Source organism: Chironomus tepperi, unplaced genomic scaffold (assembly GCF_022539635.2).
Source record: "Chironomus tepperi strain 1889 unplaced genomic scaffold, CSIRO-AGI_Ctep_v1 contig_137, whole genome shotgun sequence".
NCBI lineage: Eukaryota > Metazoa > Arthropoda > Insecta > Diptera > Chironomidae > Chironomus > Chironomus tepperi.
The window spans coordinates 384,872-403,360 of record NW_027226259.1 but is presented as its reverse complement, the minus strand read 5'-3'; the positions used below and the strand labels follow the sequence as shown (position 1 = coordinate 403,360).

At 30.4% G+C, this 18,489-nt stretch overlaps 4 protein-coding genes across 5 annotated transcripts; 2 read left to right on the top strand and 2 right to left on the bottom strand.

Moving 5' to 3' along the window:
• Positions 1–6,052: 6,052 nt before the first annotated feature.
• On the bottom strand, positions 6,053–11,628 carry LOC139087933 (serine/arginine-rich splicing factor 4-like). 2 transcript variants are annotated; one of them, XM_070636909.1, is made up of 6 exons: positions 11,477–11,628; positions 10,880–11,346; positions 9,785–10,818; positions 9,550–9,627; positions 9,336–9,484; positions 6,053–6,397 (listed from the first exon to the last, which is right to left on the bottom strand). In XM_070636909.1, exons 1-6 carry the CDS (start codon positions 11,501–11,503, stop codon positions 6,392–6,394), a joined length of 1,761 nt encoding a protein of 586 aa, XP_070493010.1. In that variant the 5' UTR covers positions 11,504–11,628; the 3' UTR covers positions 6,053–6,391. The 2 variants fall into 2 exon arrangements, with proteins under 2 accessions (XP_070493010.1, XP_070493009.1); XM_070636908.1 differs by having other exon boundaries at positions 6,053–9,484.
• A 13-nt stretch (positions 11,629–11,641) lies between these two features.
• On the top strand, positions 11,642–12,461 carry LOC139087935 (nucleolin-like). The gene is made up of 2 exons (XM_070636912.1): positions 11,642–12,226; positions 12,288–12,461. The coding sequence occupies exons 1-2, from the start codon at positions 11,714–11,716 to the stop codon at positions 12,453–12,455; spliced, it is 681 nt and encodes a 226-aa protein (XP_070493013.1). The 5' UTR covers positions 11,642–11,713; the 3' UTR covers positions 12,456–12,461.
• A 358-nt stretch (positions 12,462–12,819) lies between these two features.
• On the top strand, positions 12,820–13,679 carry LOC139087936 (coiled-coil domain-containing protein 43). Its single transcript, XM_070636913.1, has 2 exons — positions 12,820–13,029; positions 13,094–13,679. The coding sequence occupies exons 1-2, from the start codon at positions 12,883–12,885 to the stop codon at positions 13,565–13,567; spliced, it is 621 nt and encodes a 206-aa protein (XP_070493014.1). The 5' UTR covers positions 12,820–12,882; the 3' UTR covers positions 13,568–13,679.
• On the bottom strand, positions 13,668–14,657 carry Nthl1 (Nth-like DNA glycosylase 1). The gene is made up of 2 exons (XM_070636910.1): positions 14,243–14,657; positions 13,668–14,185 (listed from the first exon to the last, which is right to left on the bottom strand). The coding sequence occupies exons 1-2, from the start codon at positions 14,620–14,622 to the stop codon at positions 13,684–13,686; spliced, it is 882 nt and encodes a 293-aa protein (XP_070493011.1). The 5' UTR covers positions 14,623–14,657; the 3' UTR covers positions 13,668–13,683.
• Between the last annotated feature and the right edge of the window lie 3,832 nt (positions 14,658–18,489).

Genomic DNA, 18,489 nt, shown 5'->3' with positions numbered 1-18,489 from the left:
ACACAGGTAGAATCGTTCTTTTATTAATAGTAGATTTAATAAATAAATTAATTTCCTAATACTAAGTCACAAACAAATCATTATGTTGTAAAGTAACTAATGATACAAAGTGCTGTTTTTGATGTTTTATCGTTCAAGATATTTAACCACGAGATATCTTTATCAGTGTTATTTGGATTCTCCAAAAGTGCATCAGCTCCACTATTGATGATTAAAATTTGCTGTTGGATTGGCATTTCACGAATTTGCTTAACCATATTTGAGTAATCCAGTTGTATATCCTCAGAAAGTGAAAGAATCGCAAGAATAACATCACCGCAGCTATTTGGATCAAAAGTTTGGCTACCTCCAAAAACACCTTAAATGATATTAAAACAATTTTTATTAATCCTGGTCCTTTGATCACTTAATTAACTTTAATAAAGTAACACAAACCTGATGTAAAGATTGAAGCAATGATCAAAGCAGCACTAAAACTTTTCATTTTAAAATAATTCACGTAATTCCTTGTCAAAATAATTGAGTTAACTGACAACAATTTGCTGAGCATTTCACTATTTGAAGCAATTTATAGCTTCAAGAAAAGCAGAACCATCGTTTCTAAAAACATTAGTCTTAACAAGAAACCCTGGAAACTATTTCGTGACTAACTTGGAATTTTATTTAGGTTTTTATGACCAAAACACAGGAAAAACACGAATTTTAATTTTGTAGTTTTTTTATTGTTTGCAAAACGGTTTCTTATCGTTCACAAAGACCTAAGAATCCTAATCTAACAATAGTTCTAGTCGTGCACTGTTCGTATACAATATTATCCAGATATTTATTTACTTGAAGTAAAATTCAATGTTTATTATTCGAAGTTCAAAGACAAACTGAACATTTGTATGAAAAAGGGGTTTCAACTATGTGAAATGAATATTATTCAAATCTCAAATGAACGTTATAAATCTCAATAGTCTTGAGCTTTCAGATCAAAGCAATCCAAAATACAAACGGCAACATCCATAACACAAATTGATCTTAAATTTTCACATAATTAAATTAAAAAGCAATAAAATCGAAAGTTGAGGGTATAGTCATTAATCCTTTACTCATACACTTCATAATTACATGGATCCTAATAACTTTTGGGATTTCTTTTGGAAAAGTTTCAAACTTTTTTGATATAAAGCCACAATACTATTGAATCTTCAACGAAACAAAAGACTGAATAGTAAGGAAGAAGAAGGAAAAAAAAAGTTGGAACCACTCGTTAATTAGTTTGAATATCCTGATCCTTTTTATTCCATGCCACATAATCTCTTCTGAAGTAAGCGACGAATATTAAAATTTCCATCACATGATGACTCTTTATTCTACTGCTGTTGAAGTTTAATCTTGTGTGATTCTAATCCAGTGTTTGTCATCTTGCGTGACGTGAATATTCTATGGCTGGAAGGATGTTCTAGTCTTTTGTCTAGATCTGTAGATTTGGAATTAGGAAAATGATAAGATCCAGCTTTGATTTAACTAATCAAATGCAAATCTTATTAATTTAAGGCACAAAGGAACATCCAGCAACCCTCAATTTTCCTAATTTGCCCATCAGCACTCTTCAACATAAAACCATTTTATTTTCAATTCTGTAAAACTTTCGTCTATAGCCATCAAATGAAGTATGATAATAAAAAAGAGGAAGTGGATAAAGAAAATTGTCGGTTTACAGCATAAATGTATATATGTGAAGGAACATAACATATGAAAATTAAAATAAAAAGTCTTCATATAATATGATGATGAAAAATATTTTCCTTCTTTTGTGTTGTCGGTGTGAATATGATGCTATTTCGTATAGATATACATGTAACTTGTTCTCACTTTCAACAAATGTGAAATGTGTCGTAACCCTTTAACAAAAATTAATTACTGCATGATGTTCAAGGGATTATTAGGAGGGGAGAAGGACGGATGAAATGGAATGAGGAATCAGTTGAATGGAAAATCCTTTTCAACATTTCCTGCGGATCTGATCTGTGAGCACATGGAAGGAAGTAAAAATTAAACATAAAAAGAAATAACATAGATGTTTAAACCGGAAGAGATGAAAAATAGTTTGAAGGTCAGGGTTAATCTGTCGGATGATGACTGTGAACGCATTAATGAGGCTTAATTTGATTTAAACCTAATTAAAGCATGATATTCAATAAGTTAACTTATATTTGAGGACTTTTGAAATTTGAAATTTAACTGCTTTTCAAAATTCAAATTTGCTCAAAATGCGTTTCACACCCTTCAATTTTCAAAATTTAACGGATTTTTAATATCAATCACTAGTTTTTTTTAAAAAGACTTTCTGATACTCAAAATAGACATTAGACAAACTGAAAAATCATGGAAAAAGGATATGAAAAGTGAGAAAGAGAGAATTTTATAGCTCCATTTGAGATTGAATGGGTTTTATTCACTGTAAACGAACAAATGAAGAAAATTGAGTGTGCTGGAGGGAAAGAAACACAAAAAAAGAACAATACTACACAAACTGACTAACTGTGGCTTTTCTGGTTAACATTATTATGTTAATAAAAATTCTTTTTCCTTGAAAATATTTTTTATATTCAACTTACTTTAAATACATGAACGAATGATTCGAGGAATGAGTATGTGATTCACATAATTAGAGATATTTGTTAACAGCACACAGAAAAATTATGACTCCCAAGGGAGACGCGCACAAGAGCACCATCGTATGTTTGTATGTTATGAATCTTATTACTTTATGAAACATAAAATTGTATTTTATTTATTTCACTTTTTTTTGCACTCCCACTTCAAAGTATTTTTGTTTTTCCTTTTGTTCTGTTCCGAGTTACAGTTATCTTTAATAATTTAACAGTTCAATATCTAAAAACCGTTAAAAATTCAAATTTTTTTAAATCAGTTGAAAATTCAAATTTTTGAAAACCGTTACAATTCTAATTTTTGAAATCTGTTAATTTTTCATCCTAAATTCTTGAAACTAGAACATTTCCACCAAGTTATGCTGCTCGGATCTATGTTGTGTATGTTAAAATTTTTTAGACATCCTATAAGAGACACAGGGAATGAGAAATGAGGTGTAATGTCAGCACACACTAAAACTGCGGCACATAAATGAAGGATTTATGGCTTTAAGTGTAAAGTTGTTATTTGTTACTTGTCGTGTTCTCACACTCACGTTTGTGACAATGGAAGAAGAGCGAGGCGACAAACAAAAAAATTCTTTATTGGCATTGTAAATTCCATAACAGTAACATGCAGATGAAAGGGAAAGTTTTGTGAATACTTGAAGAGAATTTTGTCGCATGCCGTTCTTCCATTTTCAAGTTGGTTTAGCATCAAGCATTTTGTATGCAACGTAAATGGCTTAATGAATGAAAATTTACGATTATATTTTTGGAGGGATTCAAAATTTTATCGAATAGACGATTTTTATCGATTTTATTTGTTTTGCGTTATTTAAGAAGCTCTCCGTGGTTTACAATGATCACTTTGTCGAAATTAGACGATTTTCAAAATTTTAAATTTTAACGAATTTGAAATATTCAAATTTTAACGGTTTTCAAAAATTCAAATTGAACTCAAAAATTTTCAAATTTAAAAAACCCGTTAAAATTCACATTTTTCTACTAAATCTCAAAATACTTGTTTAATTCTCCAACTCGTTCCTTTTCATCCTTTAAAGCACTAAAAAAAAGTAGCACGAGAAAAAGATTCTCAAATATGTTCGTGCTCATCTGAATGACATTTATTGAACAATTTTCACAAATTTTCACTTTAACACACACTCAAATTGTACGTATAAATTTGAAGTGCGATGCCATCGACAACAGACATGTGAGACATTCCGAAATGTATTTTTATAGATTCACAACTATCTATCGGATGATGTCACAATTTTCTATTATTGCCTTGAATTTTTATTATTGTCAAAATATTTTTTTCTCAATCGCTTCTTGCCATGACTATAACGATGGATTTTTATCAATTGCTGAAAATAAAGGTAAAGGATTTCTTTTTATATCCACACACAAAAAAACGAATTAAATTCGAGTTATATTCATAGAAAAGCTTTTGAAAGCTTCAATATTGAGTCTGAGTGGTGTCAAGTTTTATTTGCTATTGAGAAGCTTTTGTTTACATGTCTGGTTATTGCTATGAAAGGCTTTATGTGAAATTTGAAGTCAAATGCAGCTAGTTTTGTGGTTTTTGACTCTTTAATGCTGTTTCTGTGAATTTTTCAATACTTTAAGTGACTTACTGCTGAAAATTATTATTAATTCCTTAAGCCTCCAAAAATCCACGAATAAAACCACAAATTTTTAATAAAAATATTTTAATATGATGCATCAAATAAACATGATAGCACATAGAAATATGCAACCAATTCAGATTTTTTGCCTCCTTTTTAAGCAGTGAAAATGACATAGAATGATGATCGAGATTAGATGAAAGATGACAAAGATGTTCTTTCATATATGATAGTTTTTAATATAAAATATTCATTTTATTATTTAGCGCACTTTAGTGTTCAATTGTTGAAAAATATGCAGCTTTAGTTCCAATATTGACTTTTCGTGAAAAGACCGTTAAGAATTTTTTGAATTTTGAAGAAATTTTCGTCGAAAACCTTACAAATGTTTCTCATTACCATACAATTGTAGCATTTCTAAATCTCCGTTAATAAATTAATGCTTTCAGTTTGAATAAAAATTCTTCTAATGACTTGCAAATCCTCTCCAACTCTTTCCAAAAATATGAAAAAATTATAAAACAAGATTCATCATATTTTTTTTTGGCGAATCTATACAGAATATATAGTTGTGATTTGCAATGTGCACTATCAAATAATATTCATCTCATATTGATGCTTTATGCATCCTGAATCGTGTGAGTCGATTTTAATATGGAAATAAAAATTTCGATAGAGGGGTTAGAAAAAAAATTGTTGTCATTTTTATTGGTAATCCTTAAAGATGAGTTTTTGATGTCTTTAAATTCAATAAAGAGCAAATAGTGAAAATATATTTCAGCTATTTGTTTTAAATTGTTTCATTCGACGAATGAAATTGAAAATTATGGGAGAAATGTGTCACCCTTATGCGCTGAATGTGCAATTTATTGAAATATGACCGTTAAATTTTCAAATATTTTTTGGCCGTTAAATTTTCAAATATTTTTTGAACGGTAAATTTTCAAATATATTTTACCGTTAAATTTTGTAAATTGTCAAGAGCCTGATCTAAGCACAAATTAAAGGGCAAATTGGATCAAAATCAGCACAAGAGCAGAAAACAATTTCGCTAGATATTTTTTCAATAAATATTGTCATATTTCATTGTATGTATAAAGTAAATAGTATAAAAATATCTCAAAAAGATGTGAAAATAGAAGTGAATTGATTTCAACACAGCACAAAACAACAACAAAGCACAATAATAATAAATATGACAACAAAAAAAGGAGAGAAAACCAATCGAGTCAATGTCAATTTATTTGGTGCATTTATATTTAATTTAATAAATGAGAAATAATGAAATTTATTGGGAATTAAATATTCATCATGATAATATTCCGATATAATAATAATAATGAAGTTTCATTCCTCAACTCTTTAGTGTATATTAAAAATGAAAACGCAGTGATATTTCAGACACTTCACTATGCAAAAATTGCCTTTTCGTACATTAAATTTATATGTACCCGTACCCGTACGTATGTATTTATTCATGTATGGAAATTGAAAAAAATACGGATGCTGAATATAATCGATTGGTAAATGTTCAGGAAATTGAAATATTTAAATAAAATGAAAGGTTGTGATTTATTGATGGCTGATATCAATCTTGGACTATTTTAAATTCGTAAATATCCTCAATTTTGGTAATGAATCATGAGTTTGCAATCAAAAGTTTTACTTTTAAATTGCAACGGTCATTCTAAATTTGAAAATTGTCATACTGAAAAAGAAGCGAAAAATTCAAAATAGATGCGAAAATTCTGAACATTCAAAATTAAAAAGTCCGTTAATTGATTTAGATTTCAAAATAATTTTTTATATACAATTTATTTAATTTTTTTTTCTCAATTCAAAATGAAGCAATACATCGAGAATGTGATTATAGGAATTAATGAAAATTTGGTTATTTCCTTCTCTATACCAATAAATGATGAAATAAAGTTGATTAGTAGCAATTCCTTGTACCTAGTCCACGTTTCCTTACACACGTACTCCTTTAATTCCTTCTTCAGGTGTTCTCAGCAATATTCGATGAATTTATTTGATGTTCGTGTATGCATCTCAATTGATGTATAGTTATTTTAAATGATTTTTTGATCACTTTTTCTTAGCGCTATATTTTTTTCATTTTTTCTACACCTGAATGAATCACGAGAAAGAAAATCATTGTTGTAAATTGAATTATATCCATTTGACACTTATCCCTATCATCGTGGATTCGATTTGGGGACGACTTTTGTACTTAAAGCTAATTATGATGACTTTTTTTTGTGTATATTCCTTACAAACTAAATTTTAATCTACAATTTCTTTTAGAATTTATCTTACAAAACTATAATTTTGATTATGCTTGCTTTTGTCTTCTTGTAGAAAATTTATCACAGTTTTTAGTTTTAATATGCATGCTTTGGTCAATAGAATTCGAGATCACTTAGTCTATTGGCAAAATTCAAGCTTGCATCAGCTTAAACAGACAAACTTAAAATTAACCGTTAAAGTTTAAAATTTTAGATGCAAAAGTTCAAATAACCGTTAATATTTCAAACTATTGATGCAAAAAATGATGCGAAAATTCAAAATTCTTAAAGCCGTTAAATTCTCAAACAACAAAAATTTTAAAGTTCTATTGACCGCAGCATGACACCAAGTCTTTTTTTCAAAAAAGTTATTCTTGCTCATTTTCTGTAGAAACAACTTTGCGATAACTATAATTGTCCATTTTCATTTGTTTTCTATTCAGTTTTATGCAATTTTCTCTTTAATAACAATTAAAAAAATCAATTGAAGCAGCTTTATCTAGAGACTAGAAACTGTCTGACATTTATTAAAGTGACAAAAATAGTTTGTATAAATAATAATGATAAAATGTGTATTTTCTTCTTTCTTTAAACACGAGAACAAACATTGAACATGAAGGAAAATGAGTGATAAAAAAAAAGTTTAATTATTTTTAAAAAAGCGTTTAAAGCTCAATATGAGCCATGAAAAAAATTATTTGCATTATCTTGCATTTATGCATCGTCTAAACATTATAAAACAGTCAAAAATATCACAGTTGAGAGAGAGAATGATAAAGCAAATGATTACAAACATTAAAAGTGTCTTTTGTTGTTGAAAAATATTTTACATTATGAAAAGGATTTCTTCAGTCACAAGTTGATAATTATTGTACATTACACTTTTATACTTTATCTTTACATCTTTATGCTTTACATGAGTAATTTTTGTTCTTTTGTATATGGAGAAGTAAGGATCTCTTTATGGATAACTTTAATGTGTGCATATACAGTATAACTTGTATAATAATATCAATCATTATATTAATAAATCAATTCGTTAATTAATAAGGTCAATAAAATTCATATCAACTATTTGAGTTATTTCAGAAATTTAACAAATTAATTCAATTCCTTTAAAACTAGAACCAGTAGCAACTTCATTGCTGAATTAAGGATAAGAACATAAATGAGAATCTTAAAACGATTCTCGAGAACCCTAAGAAAATTACACAATAATTAAGCTATAAGCTCTAGAAATAGTATTAAGAAAATAAATGGGGAGAAAATAGAAGCAATTCTTGAAAAGCAATTCATGTTGAGACGTAGGAAATTCTTGAAGCCACACTTTTTACTTCCACTGTACTTTCCATCCTGTATATTACCTTCCGTCGTTCATCAACCTTTAACCAAGAGATTTAAGACAATTACTTCATTGAGCTATTTTTGTTTTTCATTTCCAATTATATTAATTATAGGAGAAAATTATTATTATTGGTTATTTAATTACTATTTCAAAATAAATGTCATGAAGCCTTAACAACTAATTAGGGGTCCGAAAATTACCGGTAATCGAGATTTGACGGTAACGGATATTTACCGGTAATTACCGGTGTTACCGGTAATATCCGTATATTCCGACTATATATATCCGAATATTTAGGGTAAAAATTTTTTTTTTTTTTGACACTTTGTTTTTGGTCATTTTTAAAAAAAGTCATATATAATCGTTTTTAAAGGATGGCTTGTATAGAAGAGTTTTAAAACATCCATAAGCAAAATTTTTTGCATTAAAAACTTTGACTATTGGACTTCGTGCAAATTAAAATTTGAAAAAAAAGCGTTTAAAAATGACCCAAATTTGTTCAGTTTTCGATTCTGCCGTTTGCGCTAAATAACTAGTTTTTCATGACCCAATAAGTACCTGAAAAGTTACCTTTCTCATCCCTCTATCATTCCTGATATTACGTTTTCAAATAAATAAAGCACTTTTTCAGGATTCATCATAAAAAATGACTGATTTTTAGATGTGACCAAAATTAACATTTTTTGACCAAAAATTACATTTAACTTTGATATATATCTTGGAATTGACAAGTCTAAAAATTCTTTTGGAAATATCCACATTAAAAGTTTTCAAAAATGAAAAATGTCTAAAAATAAAGTTTGTACCCTAAACAAAAAAATAAACTGCGGTCTTAATATTTGAATTTTTGAAAAATTCGTTAAAAATCTGTTACCGATGGATAATCCATATAAATGAACGGTAACGGTAATGGATATTACCGGTAATTACCGGTAACGGACGGTACGGATATCCGTCATTCGGACCCCTACAACTAATGTAAAAGTACAATCTATTGAATTTTTGGAATGTAATAATTTTCCATTGCATGAGATGTCAGGGTCTAATATCTTTCTACTTTAATTTATATATCATCAGTTCTACGTCATTTTACGTACGTATTTATCCAGTTTAAGTTACATTCTGTATGTTCTAATGTTATTATTCAACATAATTTACATTTCTGCCAATTATTACTGTAGAGTTTTCCAATAAATACCAAAATAACAATTTCCACAAAATATATAATTAAAACCATGTTGATGCCACAAAACATTCCCAATTAAATAAAACAGCTAATAGAGTGACAGAAAGATATTAGAGGCAAATGTTTGTATGTGTTTAAAATTACAATTATCAAATTCCAAAAATTATTAATTCCTGATAAGATTCTTTGCCTTTCAATAAGACTAGAGGAACAATGAAATTTCAATATTAGCAAATCTGTGATTGATACCTGTTTCGATGCTCGAGATCTGTTACCCTCATTTTTTCCTTTCGCTCCAACAAACTCCCCAAGACGGTCCATTATCTTCTTTTTACCACTCTTTGATGATGAATCCTCGTTTAGCGTTATTACTGACTTCACTGATGACGATTTCTTCTCTGTTATGGTCGTTAGTTTTTTAGTAATTCTGTTCGATCTTGTCTATATTTTGATGACAACTTACCAACTACTACATCTGGTTTATTCACATAGCTTCGTACTAAGGCAGGACGCGAATCGCTCTTTTTTGTAGCTGTAGATTCTAGATTAAAATAGTAAAATGTCAATTGTTAGTTGTAATTTGTCTTAAAAATTTAACTGTCAAATTTTATTTAAATAATAACGGTCGAAAAATATTTGAAAATGTCAAGATTTTTGAAAAATTTAAGGCAGTTAAAATTTTCTCTTAAAACGCATACCTGCTTTCTTTTCGCCGGAATCAATTGACTTGAATGTCGATTTAAACATTGGCTTTCTCTCAGACTCGGTGCTGTTTTTTGCATCATCCTTGTCCTTATTTAAAACAATTGGTTTTCGGTCTGTTGGTGACTTTCTACGCGAATCCATATCTGGTGAATTTCTACGATTTCCATGATCACGGCGTTTTGAATGGCTGTATTTATCGTCACGTTTGTAATCGTGTCGAGACGATGTATACCGTCCTTTGTCATAAGCCCTTGAATTTCCCACACTGTGTTTACTTGGCAATGTCGACGATGATTTGACGTTTGCACTTGGCTTGCTTTTAAACCTGCCTTCATTCTCTGACTCACTATCATCTTCGAGAAAGTCTAACTCATTATCATCCATATTTATATCCAATTGATCTCCATCCTCTTCATCTGTTGACGCAAGAAGCTCATCTTCCAATTCTTGCTCAGTTTTCTCCTTCTTTGTAGGCAAAAGTGGTGGCGTTGTAGATTTTTCCTCTGGTGCTGGAGTCAATGACTTTGTTTTATTAACTTTCACTTCTTTTTTCTCCTCTCTATCAACTTTTTGTTTAGGCTCTACTTCCTTAACTTTTACAGACTCTTCTTTGGGCTTTGATTGTGAACGATTTTGTTCAGGCTTTTCATCCTCTTTATCGCTGTCACTTCGTTTACGATTATATCGGCCATTACCATTATTTCCATTATTAAATCTATTATTATCTCTGCCTCTGCGTGCAAATCGTGCATTTCTTGGTGACTGTGAACGATTTTGAGGACTTTTAGATCTTTTGTCAACTTTTGGTGAATTATTTCGACTCTTGAATACTCGATTTTCAGGAGATTTTGATCTGTATCTTTTACGGTTAATTTCATTTGGTGAACGTCGCTTATATGGACTTCTTGAACGTGACCGTCTACGAATTGGTGATCCAGAACGTGAACGCCTGCGTCTAGGCGGTGGTGACCTCGAATATCTTTTTGAACTAGCTTTCTTCATGGCTTGTTCATTTGCAGCAATAAATCTATGGAAATACACAATTAGTTTATTATATTCATAAAATGTATATTTTGTTATCAACTTACTCAGCACTTCGTGGCGATAAGCGAACTGCAGGCGTCGGCACATATTCTAATGGAAATTCATTTACTGGGGGAAATATTTGTGGTTGTGGAGGTTGAGACAAAAATTGTGGATTTACGTGTGGCATAGGTACAAACTCTGGAATTATAGGCTGTGGCGGAAATTGATGAGGCATTCCACGCGGGATAAATGGCCGTACTGTGTGTCTTGGTCCAAAATTATTGAATCTAGGTCTCATGTAATGAGGATTTCCAGGCATTCTGTGTGGTCTTGGATGTGGTGGAAATGGACCACTTTGGAAGGGGATTTCATTATTCTCATAAGGGATTATTTCTGGTTGATTATTAGGGAAAATTGGCTGAACATTTTGAAATTGATGATCTTGAGGAAATTCATTTTCTCGACCTCTTTTCAGCGATTCCATAGCAATTTTCCGCAGCATATCCAAGTCTTCATCGTCATTTTCGTCCTATGAAAGAGGAAGATGGAAATAATTAGAGCGAGACAAAAAAATCGAACTTTCCAAGCGTAATATTTATTTCAAAAATCAACGCAATCCTTAAATTTGCATATTAATCCTTATGATATAATTTACTTACAAGATGCTGTATAGGCGATGTAATCATTTTTAACAATTAGAAACTAAGTTATAGTATTAAATTTATGAAATATATTTTTAAATTGAAATTTTCAAAACACTCTCTCTTTCTTTTGTTTTCAGCCGACTTCACATAATCACATCCATGAAAAAATTACAATCCGATCAATCCATTTCATTCACACGTGAGTTTGTTTACATCCATTTATCCAACAACCAGCATTGCAAGTAAATAAAAATGAGTGATTCAGACTCAGATTATAATGTTGAGGCATACATTAAGCCAGAAGTAAAGCGCTCAACATATGAAAACGATGATAATTATCTCGAAGAAGAAGAGAAATCCGATAATTCAGAGAAAAGTGATAGTGCTGAATCGGAAGAGGAAGTTATCGATGATATCAAGGAACAAATCAAAGAAGATAGTCAATGTGTACTAGCTAAAGAGTTACCCAATGATAAGAAGAGGAAAGATAATCCAGTTGATGGACCAGCTGCTGTAAATAATAAGAAACAAAAAGTAACAGAACAGCCTTTTGATAAAAGGAAGAAGCAAAAAGTGGTTGAAGAGGAACCAGTCAGAACCAACAATAGATTCATCCTTTACGTGTCAAATTTATCATCAGAAACTACAAAAACAATGTTAGAAGCTTTCTTTGCCGATTGTGGAGCATTAAAATCAGTAAGGATACCCAAGAAACGTCTTAGCCACTTTGCATTTGTTGAGATGCAGGATTTTGAAGGATTTAAGGTAGTTATCATAAAATAGACATATATAATTTAAAAATATTAATTTTTTTATATATTTATAGAATGGCCTGACATTTGATGGAAAAGAACTAGATGGAAGAAAAATAAAAGTACAGCAAGGATCGAAAAATAAGAAGCACATAACGAATAAGACCAGAATGATGAAGAAAAATCGGTTACGAATTTATGAAAGCAAATTTCAAAATCGAATTAAAAATGAAACTGAATAACCGAAACTTAAAATTTGTATCTTTCACAACTTTTCAGCCGTCTTTCCTTTTGTTTACCTGTTTTTTGCGCTTTTATGGATAGTTTCTTAAATTTCAAGTTTATCAATGTTTTAATCGATTCTTCGACAGTTATCAGGTAATCATCAAACAGTAATATACTCAGTATAAAACATTTTGCATTAGAAACAAGTTGTTATTCATCTGGATTACTGAAATTAAAAAATTTGAACAATTTTTGTAATTTTTGCATAAAATTCAAAATTTTCAAAACCGTTGATATTTTTAAAATTCAGAAACGTGACCAACGACATTCACTTGAAGAACACAGCTATCTCTGCAAAAATCTAGTAAACATATAATCAAAAGCGTGCAGTTTAAAGCCTTTTTTGTTAGAAAAATTCAGAGGGAAGAGAAAAATAATAAAAAAATGTTTGACAATTGGTTAAAAACTCGTTTAAAGGAATTAAAGATTGATGTAAGCGTGTATTTAAGTTATATTGTTGGTATCCTTGAAGATAGCATAGATGAGGAGGAGAAGAGAGAAACGTTGACTGATATAATCAGTTCCTTAATTGTAAGTTACAAATATATTTCCTCACGTTTTGTAATTCTAAGTAAGTTATAACCGAATTTAACAGGAATCTGATACTGAAAAGTTTGTAAATGAAATATTTGAAAAATGGGTTGAAGCACATGGAGCACCAAAACCTAAGGAAGTCAAGAAAGAGGAAGAAGTGGACATTGCAAAAATGTTAGAAACTCAGGCGAAATTGTCACAGCAAGCCTCAAACTATAAAAAGCATCAATTATCTGAAGAAGAGAGGCGTATTAAGGAACAAATTCTTGCAAATTATTCACAAACTGAATTTAAAGAGGAAGATGATGATGATGATGAGGAACTGGAATCAGATGACGTTGATCCAGATTTGGAGAAAAATACCAATAAGTCAGATGTTCAAAAATTAGCAAAGGAAAAACGCGACCAGGCAAGACTAGATTCGCAACAAAAGAAACAAAAGGATAAGGAAGATAGAGCCAAACAAAAAGCTAATCGTGATGAAAAGAAAGCAAATAGAAAAGCTGCGGCTGTTAAAGGTGAAAGACGACGATGATGAAATTATATCCTGAAAATTATCCACAAATTTCATCATCCAATAACTCATTCAAATCTTTTATCAATGCAAGGCAGAGAAAAAATAAAACTACAAGGAATTTTAAACATTACATACTATGCCTTTGTATTCTTCTTCTTATTTCCTTTTTCTTCCTTAAATGCAGATGGACATATCTTATTATTCAAGCATTCACCACATTTAGGGTTTTTAGGCGTGCAAACTGACTGACCAAATCCAACCAACATCAAGTTTACTTCCTTCCAATAATTTCGTGGTAGCCAGCTCTCCAATTCATCTTGTGTCTTTTCAGGAGTTTTAGTATTCACCCAATTCAATCGATTTGCTATTCGATGGACATGAACATCGACTCCGATTCCAACAATATTGTTCCAGCAACTTGATAATGCTATATTTGCCATTTTCTTGCCTATTCCAGGCAATTTTAATAGTTCTTTTAAGTCATTAGGTACGTCTGAGTTGTGTTGGTCAATAAGAATCTGTGATGTCTGTTTAATATGTTTAGCTTTTGTACGATAAAATCCAACAGGTGCGAGTAGCTCCTCTAACTTAGTTTGGTCAGCATTTGCAATACTTTCTGGTGTAAATCCATATTCTCTGTGAATTTATAAATCATTAGTTCCCTAAAGAATTTTATCAAGTTACTGAATTTACTTCAATCGTTGACATGCTGCAAATGTCACTTCGTCTCTTGTTTGTGCTGATAACATTAATGCGACCAATATTTGAAATCGCTGATTTGCAGGACTAGCCTTCTTATCAGCACACTGTTCACATCCCATTGTATCCACTGGTGATTTATGCTCTAATCTCATTTGTTTGATATTTTTAAAGATTATCTCCCAATTTTTTGGTGCAATTTTTGTTTTCTTATTTCCTACATCTTCTTCTTCCTTTTTGTCATCTTCATAACTTACCGCAACATGCTTTCTATTTTTAGCAGCCTTTGAAGTACTTGCTTTCATTTCTGTCAATGAAATCGATGAGAATTTTATAAAATTAAATAATTTACGTCTAAACACAAAGATCAACATCCAAAGTTCTAACCCTTCTGCGCATGCGCAGTTTAAATATTTTTATTAACGGTTAATATATTGAATAGAACAGCACGAGAGCATAAAAGGAACTGAAAGAAACTCGAAGATTGAATATATTAAACGCAGGTAAAGAACATCTATGACTATCTTGTCCATAAAATAGATTTTGTGAAAATTAATATTTTCTCTAATAAAAACTGTTTTGTTAATTAATTTAACTAAGCAATCGTTTCAAATAATTTTTGTTATAGTTTTCAATACGAATCAGTATTAAATTATGAGATCTCCGCAAGAAACAAAGTCAAAAAACTTTAACTGGATGTTTACTCAAATATAAGCATTGAAAATAATGATTGCTGAGAATTGTGTAAATAAATAAAAGGAAATTTGATTAAAACTGCAAATAGAATGCTTTGAAAGAAGGCATTAAATGGAAGGATTAGTAAAAGGTACGTAGCATTTTATCCATCTTGAAATCTCATGAATAATTAGCCTGAACTTCATTAATTAACAATTTGAAAGACCACACTGGATCTGTATGTCTGTTGACGTAATATTCCAGTTATATTTGTACAATAACTTTCAATTATCACGTGTTGTAAACGATGCATCATGCTGATAAGTTGAAATGTAAGAAAGAAGACATACAGTAATGGAAAAATGATGCACAAAAGTTCTTTTTCTCCATAATTTGTAAGTAAATTAATTTAAATTCTGAAGTATGATACTGTTACTTGAAAACAGTTATTGCTTTTATTGGCTCATCGTCAATTCTTGTTAAAGGCTTACTTCTTTTTTTCGTGAAAGATTTACTCTTTAATTTGATAGTCAATTAATTGACCATAAAATCTATTTATGATTTCCCATAAAACATAATACAGCGTCTATGAATTATGATCGATTAGAAGAGCTTTAATGAAGTTTTTTTACGGGATTTGAGCCATTAAGCTATTGATGCACAAATTGAATCCAATATGAGTCTCTTTAATCAGATTGAATGGTTCAGAATAGTTAGTGCCGTTGCGTTTATTTCTTGGGAACTAATAATACACTCAAACTTTACAGACTTGAGAGAGACAGAGGTTATTAATGAAGATAAATTCCTAATTTTGAAAGAATTAAGTGAACCGAATTTTTGAGCATGGCATTCGAATTTTGGTAGCAATTTTGGCAAACACGCAACCTCCAGCAGGCACAGCATAGATTAAGACAGTTAAAAACAATAGGTATTTCTAGTTCTATTTATTTTGAGCAGAGTTGAGTAGAAAAGATACTTATGTAATTTATCCGGCTAATTTAATATTTAATGCCTTCATAAGTGAGCAATTTCGACTAACAAGATTCTAATACTCTGTTCAACAATCCAATCTATAGACTATAATGCTAAAAAATGGTTAATTGTGTGTGTCGAGTGTGAAATGTGCTAAGAAACTCGTGATATTACTGACATAGAAAAGAAGTGTTACGAGCCTTCTAACAATTCATCTATCCATCCATCTATCTATCTGTGTATCTATGATGATGATGATGTGAAATATTAAATTTATAAAAATAAAAGATGAGAATACTAAAAAAAGATCCAAGAGATTAAAAATTGACAGTGAATGGATATTGCAAAGAATGGAAAGGTATCAAAGAACATGGACAAGACATAGGAAAAATCACATAAAGTCACACATTCATAAATTATCCAACTGCGCTTTCAACAGCTTCCATCGACATCAATGAACGAAAACGATGAGAAGGAATATAAAAAAAGCTACAAAAAGTAAAAGATTGAATAATTCATCACACACAATTTCTTTTATGCTTTACTTCCATCAATCATTCATTCTTACACTGAACGTGTGATAATAACTGTATATATACATAACAACTAATTAATTTCCATCTCAAAGCAGTCAGATGTATCTATTTATTTATCTGACACGATAGGGAAGCAAATCAGCAAGTTTTATGATGGTGCTTTTAAGCGCAGATTCTGTGTAGGATTTATAAGAACAATATGAATGAGGAGGCGCGTACCTCTTAGTAGATTGCTAGCTGATAAGTTAGAATATACCTTTAAACTCGAACTTACATTCCTAGTTTCTCGAGAAAAGGTACATCAACGACATTACCAAAGATTTTGAAAGTTGAGTTCCTCAAACATCTCAATCAAGTTCATTAACAACATCCTAAAAACACTTGCGTACCTAAATGAAAGCTTAGCAGTCAATAAATACACAACAAATCAATAATTTTAGCTGAAGCCCTCATCGTTCATAAAAATCACTACTTTTACTCATGCTGATTGGCATCAAAAGTCAAAGTGATCAAAACTGATGAGATCACATGCCAAAAATGGCACTAAAAGAACGAATAAAGGAGAAGAAAATGAAATTTTGTGGCTAATTTAAATTGTGATTCATGACTGAGGAAAGCTTATGACTAAAGTCGGTGAAGAGAGAATGAAAGAAGAATGCCACATAGAGCTTAAATAAAAGATATTTTACTCAATTTCTTCCATCACTATAAATTTGACCTAAAATTGATTAATTGTGCGAAATAAAGGTTAACTTAATATTTACCTTAAATAGAAGATTAATCGCCTATAATAAAATTCAATAAAATATTATCGATCGATGAAGAAATTCATGGAAATGAGAGTTGTTGGTGCCATAAAGAAATTTTGATGTAGAGTATTTCATAAAATTGTTTATATCACTTATCGCAGCTGCACTTCAATCCTTCAAACTGTATTTAATATTTCGTATAATTTATATACTTGCTCAGACAAATGATTTTATTGCGAAATAAAAAAGAGAAAGAAGCTGTCGGAAAATAAATCGTAAGTACAAAATTGTACATGAAATGAAGTAGCAAGTTTTATGATCTCAGGTGGATTTTTATGGATAGAACGATTCTAAAATGAGTTCAATGAAATTGAAACGTAGTCTTAAAAGCTTATTTGGGTAAGAAGAGTCTGTAAAAGTAGAGTAGGAACTAGTTAATTACTATGAAGTTGAGTTAAATGGCAATAGGAAGTCATTCGGATTTTAAGTGCGACCAAATTTATATTTTTGTGAATTTTTGTAGATCACGATGCACAAATTAAGGCTTGGTAATGTTGCATTAACATCCTAGGTCATGCAAGTGTGCATCATCATTAAATCATACATGCCCACTTCTATAATCAAACAATCTATCTGCAACATATAATGCATATCGACTCCAATAAAGACATTCTGACTACTCCAGAAAGATCCAGTAAATGGAAATTTGCGTTTAAAATTGAAAATAAATTGAAATGTAAGAAAAATTGGAAAGAACTCGAACAGAACATGATTTAATACCGTTAAGATCTTATTTATTGTTTCGGACCTTTTATTATACATTTTTCATACTTACCTGTATTCAACGGCATTGATGACAATTGTGGGATGAAATTTGGCCAGATAGAAGGGCGTGCATTTAATCAAGCAGAAATTTTCATTACTATAGACATTGAATCAACCAGAGAATGTTTGATGGGAAGGACACATATTTTTCACTCTTGAAGGTTTGAACATTTTTTATTGCACTTGGCCTTGTATCTTGAAAAGTGATTTCCTGGATTCTCAAAATAATAATAATAATGAACACCGAACACCGGCGCGATAATGAAGAAAGAAAAATTGATTCATAAGATTCATTGAAGAAAATAACAAAAAGATGTGCGAAATAGTAAAAGAAAGAATCCAGCAAAGAAGAGAGTGGCGCAGGCAGAAGAAAAGAAAATGAATATAAGTATATCATGAGAAAAATTCAATCAGCAACATTATTTCAATATCTCTCATTCTTACCTTCTTACGTTGTCGACTTAATGGAAAGAAACTCTCGGAA

Coding starts and splice junctions, on each gene's coding strand:
- LOC139087933 (XM_070636908.1), bottom strand. CDS start 11,503: ATGATTACATCGCCTATACAGCATCTT. Junction 11,347..11,476: donor CATCGCCTATACAGCATCTT/GTAAGTAAATTA, acceptor CCTCTTTCATAG/GACGAAAATGACGATGAAGA. Junction 9,485..9,549: donor TAAACCAGATGTAGTAGTTG/GTAAGTTGTCAT, acceptor CGACCATAACAG/AGAAGAAATCGTCATCAGTG.
- LOC139087935 (XM_070636912.1), top strand. CDS start 11,714: ATGAGTGATTCAGACTCAGATTATAATGTTGAGGCATACATTAAGCCA. Junction 12,227..12,287: donor AGGATTTTGAAGGATTTAAG/GTAGTTATCATA, acceptor ATATATTTATAG/AATGGCCTGACATTTGATGG.
- LOC139087936 (XM_070636913.1), top strand. CDS start 12,883: ATGTTTGACAATTGGTTAAAAACTCGTTTAAAGGAATTAAAGATTGAT. Junction 13,030..13,093: donor ATATAATCAGTTCCTTAATT/GTAAGTTACAAA, acceptor CGAATTTAACAG/GAATCTGATACTGAAAAGTT.
- Nthl1 (XM_070636910.1), bottom strand. CDS start 14,622: ATGTTGATCTTTGTGTTTAGACGTAAATTATTTAATTTTATAAAATTC. Junction 14,186..14,242: donor GCAGCATGTCAACGATTGAA/GTAAATTCAGTA, acceptor ATAAATTCACAG/AGAATATGGATTTACACCAG.